At 34.5% G+C, this 6001-nt stretch overlaps 1 protein-coding gene across 1 annotated transcript in view; it reads left to right on the forward strand.

Moving 5' to 3' along the window:
• The first annotated feature begins 502 nt into the window (after positions 1-502).
• The window catches only part of LOC101619051 (sulfotransferase family cytosolic 1B member 1), a 16638-nt gene continuing 11139 nt past the window's right edge, over positions 503-6001 (forward strand). Inside the window, exons 1-3 of the mRNA XM_004681241.2 lie at positions 503-521; positions 4422-4608; positions 4886-5011. Coding sequence (XP_004681298.1) covers positions 4461-4608; positions 4886-5011 — 274 coding nt within the window. The 5' untranslated portion in view covers positions 503-521; positions 4422-4460. The remainder of the gene's footprint in view (positions 522-4421; positions 4609-4885; positions 5012-6001) is intronic.

Genomic DNA, 6001 nt, shown 5'->3' on the forward strand with positions numbered 1-6001 from the left:
CAGTAACTGGGGTTGGTTGTGGACCACATGACTTTGTTAGGGCAGAACAAAAGGAAGAAGTTGTTTTTCTCATTAAAGGAACCTCAGTATTTATGTCAGATGTCTTGGTTAGTTTCTCCTCAGAAGGACATTGTTTAATTATTTTTTTTCTTTTATTCCATTAATGTTTAAAATCAAGTTTAAACTTTTTTAATGTTCAACTGTGGCTCACCTTAAATAGGAGAATGTGTGATATCATGTAGGCTTAACATAATCACCTAATATTTCTGGTATGATTTAAAATATTTTTCTGTTTATTTTTTAAAGTAAGTATCATTAAGAAATTACTTTCCGGGCCCTCCCTGGTGACGCAACAGGTTGGGATGCAGCACTGCAAGTGAGCTGCAGCTGCTTCAGTGTGAGTTTGATCCCCGCCCAGGAGGTGACCCACATGGCACGGCAGACCTCTCCTAATCTGCCTGCTGCTCCCCTCAGCAGTGTACTTCATTGATCTGCCTGGTTTGCTCCCCATTCTGTCTCTGGTAAGCCTCTCACCGCCCCTGCACCCCTGGCTTGTACCCCAGTTCTGTATGCATAAGTAAATCTTTAAAAAATAAAATATAAATAAATCTTAAAAACATAAAGAAAAAAATTACCTTCCAGGATACCTGGCATAATGCTAATTACCTTATGCAATCTTCCTGCACCTAGCTACTCATACCCATTTCTAGTTGTGAACTCATCAGCATTCCCTGCTCATGATGATGCAATGCTACTTTAGATTTTAAAATTGGTTGCACCCTCTATCCAGATGAGACTAGTATGTATTTAGAATCAGCTGCCTTATTTTCATTTTGTTAGTTATGTTCATCCTTTTCTGACAACACTCTTATGGCACGTAAACCTTCTGTCAGAGGAAAGTTTGCTTTGTGAAAGTAAATTCTTCTTACAAGCTGTGAACACCCTTACTTTAATGAGATAAATCACTAACATGTTTTCACTTTGAATTGGCCCACCCAAGGCAGATTTGCAGTGTGACCAAATGAACAGAGCTAGAAAAATGGAAATCTATTTCTAGTTTTCTATGCACATGTTCCATATCTTTGTAAACAATCTCTGAAATTTTCTTTCCTAATCTCACCTACAAAATGAAATCTTCAGGTGGGTAATGATTACAAATAGTGTATATTAAGTAAATCAGTGTAATTTATTTTCTTGAAGACACTTAAGTTACTTGCTAAATCATTTTTATATATCTAATATTTTTAGCAAGGAGATTAAAAGTGGTTAAAATCTTGGTTCTCAGTTTTTCTTTTGCATAAATAAATGAAGAAGACAGCATAAAACATAAAATCTAGCCAAGAATGATGTTATTAATATATAACATATGTTAACCACTTACTGTTTAGGGAACAATTTGTTCATATGCAGATATGATAGTAGCTATTATGAAAAGGAATTTGCTCCCTAATACTTAGTTGCTTTCCCATGATAATCTGTGTGCATAAAAGGAATCAGTAAATGGAGTTGTAAAACTACCAAGTTTTACATATTAGAGCCAAAGAAGAAAATATGTGCTTATTTTCTTCAGTTAACAGAATATACTAGAATTCAAATAAAGTTTGGGATATTTCATGCTTTACAAAATCTAGGAAGAAATATTTTCTAAGAAATTAATAGAATAAATTATAAGGAAAAAATCTTTATTATTGTAATTCAAATCTAGTATATAACTATCCTATGTTGACTTCTGCTGTCACTCATTCCTTTATAACCAAACAGGGAAATAATTCTATCCTCAAGTTCTTAGAAGATTCGGAGTGGGAGTACAAGTTTTATCATTGATTTACACAGTATTTCAATCTCTTCTTCATTCCAAGTATTGTACTCAGACTTAATTTCAATTCATTCACTCTTTCTTTCTGCTAAGTTCCTGACCAACCAAATTATCATCCCTTTGTGAGACTGCTGACATGTTCCACAGTATTTCATGCTTTAAAAGAGAATTTTTTTCTAAGATCCTCCCCTCTGTACTAACAAAGGACTATTAATCTAAACAGATATTTTACAAAAAATAGAGGCTAATTGAAAAGCAGTTAGAAGATAACATGAATATTAATATAAAATGCTTAATATTTACTTTGATCATATACTCTTGAGTTTCTGAGGTCCTCAGTCTTTTTTCTTAATCTATAACTAATAAAAAATGATATTTAAATTATTTTCACTGGATTTCTAACACAAAATATCATATAAGACAGAACCACAATTTAATTAAAAGCTTTAACTGGGGAAATAAAAATCTTTGTTTTTGTGTATACACCCATCAATAATAATGTGTAAAATATGACATATAATGCATTATTTTATAATGTGAAATGAAGAAATTTTTGTTCAGATTTCTCTCCTCTAGACATTTTTTTAAGAGTTGGTGAGGGAAGTTGGAGGAGTTATCTCTATAACACCAAGTTGTTGCAACATATTTTTCCTAATCAAAAGAATGCTTTCTATTCAAATCAATTTTAAGCATAACTATTTAAGCCACAACATTTAAATTAGTGTTTTGTCTGTGATTCCCATTATACAAGTGACTATGGAAAACTTTGATGCATTCACTGTTTAAAACATTCTCAAGGAATTGGAAGATCAAATTACATAAAGATAATAGCTATTTGTATGATAGAAATTATATTTCTCTATATAGAAACTGTAAATCTTTGAAGTCTGTTTTAGGCATTTTAGTAGAAGTAATATAAACTCATCTGATATCTTTAAAATGTAACATTACTTTTCTTCTCCAGTGAGACTGGGATTAAATTATTAACTTTGCATGGGTCTAGCACTTGATGACCTTTGAACTGAAATATTACATCAGATCACCTGACTTTTAGGTTTTCAAATTCATAGTAGAACTAAATAGTCAGTTACTCTAGTCAATAAACTACCAGTTCATCCTGCAGAACTTGGAACTTGCTTTGCTCTAAAATTACATGTACTGGTTTTGTATAGTGAATCTCTTTATCTATGTATCTGTGTGTATATAGTGCACATGTGTATATATAATATAAATATTGCTTTAATTACTCTTTGGTTAGTAAATATTATCATCATAAATTGCTAAGCTTTTGAATATTAACCTGGTTCCTCCCTGGTGGTGATATGGGTTAAAGTACAGCATTATGAAGCTATCTGCAGCCACTGCACCACAAGTTCGGCTCCTGGCCAGGGAGGTGCCTCACATGGCATGGCAGAACTCTCCTGACTTTCCTGATATTCCTTTCCTGTGTTTCAGCAAATCTGCCTGTTCTGTTCCCCACTGTCCTCTCACCCCTCCACATCTCAGGACTGTACCCCAGTTCTTGTATGCATAAAGAAATCTTTTTTCAAAAAAAGAAAATATTAACCTACTGAATTTTTCAAATATTTTTTTCTCAGTTGGATGTTTGATCTTTTTTAAAAAATTATTTATTTATGCTTACAAGAACTGGGGTGCAGGCCAGAGGTGCAGGGGGTAAGAAAATTTACCAGAAATAGAGCCGGTAGCAGACAGAAAAACCTAGTGAAATATACTAGGAGGTTATATAGAGATAATGTATATAATGTAACATATAAATGTATTTCTATCTATTTCTCTATGTACCTCTATATATGGAGATTTCTCTCGATACAGAGAGAATCTATTGTAAGAAATTGACTCTCACATTAATGGAGAAGGCCTATTTACATGGGGAAGAAGAGGGTAAGTAGCAGGCACTAGATTAACTTTTTGTATGAAATAACCAAAACAAATGTTAGTGAATAAGAAACACAGCAATTGTCACTATTTCTACAGCTTAATGCCTCAAAATTCTCATGTTATAGCTTATAGAGTACAAATTCAAGCACAATATCATCAATTCAGTATTAATTTACCAGGTATGAAAGCAGATAGAAAATTAAAAAAAATCAATTTCAAACACACACACGCACACATAACAATAATCATGCTAGGCACATCTTAATTAGTTAAAACCAGTGACAGAGAAAAAATATCATAGAAACAGATGCATTATTTAACAGAAAAACAAATGTGAGAAAGAATAAATTTCTGCAAGGAAAAATGAAATAGAGCTAAAGTATAGCAATGATTGTTAGATTTAGTTTGCCTTAAGTCCAGATATCTTTTAATGTACTTCTGTGAAATATGATTTTCAATTCAAAGTGACATAAGCAATTCCATTTCTTTTCAGTTTCAACTAAAGACCTTTGTTCCTTTTGTCACTAAGCCAATAGCTGCTCTTGCAATATAACTTTATACACACAAAAATGCCCTTTGTATTTAGATCTCTGAGTGCTTAATGTTTTAAAGGTCAATTTTAATCTGTGTCTTGTTATAGTGTCTTAAGAATAACATTAGTTACTCAGTTTCTGATTGTTACCCCCTCCTCTTCATTATTTGTCAGTAAATTTTGTACCAAGATTTTGCACAAAATTGGCAAAAAATGAATTCCCCTAAAGAATTCCTGAGAAAAGATCTGAAGATGGTCCATGGCTACCCCATGGTCTATGCTTTTGCAAACAACTGGGAAAGGATTGAGGAGTTCCAGAGCAGACCAGATGATATCATAATAGCCACTTACCCCAAATCAGGTGAGTGTTGTGGCCCAACAACATGTCTGAGCTCAACCTTTGTTTTGTGATAAATCAACTCCTCTATAAAAATCAGTATTATCCTAAATCAATATTCTTAGCAGTCAATCTAATTATCTACTTCTTATATTTTAAAAATAGGCATTTGGGATACAGAAAGAGAACTAATTTTCTAATAGAGTATTTAAGATGGCAATTAGTGGCAGACTTCTGATAAGTACTTCGTTTTTCCCAGGTGCAGGAAATAATTATAAAAAAATGTTTCTTTCTGCCACAGGTACCACTTGGGTTAGTGAAATTGTGGATATGGTTCTAAATAATGGAGATGTTGAAAAATGTAAACGAGATTTTATTAATGTTCGAGTTCCAATGTTGGAAATGGCGGTCCCAGGAAGAACTTCAGGTAATCTTAAGCCACCTGTGAATTATTATAATTTTGTGATTTAACTTAGATAGCATATAAAGCAAATAAGCATATAGCATATAAAAGTAGCTAGCAAAAGAAACTGAAAAGAAATTCTCAGTGAGCTAAGTGAGAATTAGATGTCCTGGAGGCTTGTGGAAGGACTCATAATGTGAGGTGTGGTTCTCAAATGCTGCTGCTAATCTGGAATAAGAAGCCAGAGGACATGTAGGCCAATTTAAAGAGTAGCACCCAAATTTTCTCTCCTGCTGGAGGTAGTGAAGCATATAATCCAAGACCAAGTGTCACTCCTTTTGTGGTTGATTGAAGTCAAAGATCGAATGCTATAGCATTGAACTAAATGATTATTCTGGAGCAATCAGCCAAAATACAGTGAGTTAAGACTCCAGAGCCATAGAGAGTAGTAAATGAAGAAGAGATAGCATCATAGTAATTAGGGACAGGGAAGTCAGTCTTTACTAATGAGTGACAGCAAATGGGAACTGGAAGCAAGACTGTGTAGTGCCAATGGAGAATCAACCGGGGACATTCAACACAAAATAGTGTAAACTGGAACCACATATACTTTGGAGTCTGAATGTGGATATTTGTTAACAGGGTAGCCCATTGCAGATTGGGCCACCTGTCCGTGGGGCCTCACCCGCACGTTCACAATTCAGTTATACTGCAGGTACACACAAAAGGGCCAATAACGGGTTTATTTACAAAAAGGGAAAGGAATAGGAAACAACCCAGGGAAAATGAACGGGATACAAAGTAACTGGAATACCTTACGGCTAGGCTGACTAAACACACAAGAGTCACGAGGTCAGGAGAGCTGCTTCCTGAGCGAGAGAGCGTGAGGTGCAATCGCACCCTATTTATCCCCCAAATGTCCCAGAATTCCTGCTAGCTCCACCCTTGGATCCTCGCAGTTCTCTCCCTGGTACTGCTGGGAGTTGTAGTTTCCCATCACTGTAGTAGGGTGAG

The sequence above is a fragment of the Condylura cristata genome, unplaced genomic scaffold (assembly GCF_000260355.1).
Source record: "Condylura cristata isolate star-nosed mole 26May11 unplaced genomic scaffold, ConCri1.0 scaffold00012, whole genome shotgun sequence".
Lineage (NCBI taxonomy): Eukaryota > Metazoa > Chordata > Mammalia > Eulipotyphla > Talpidae > Condylura > Condylura cristata.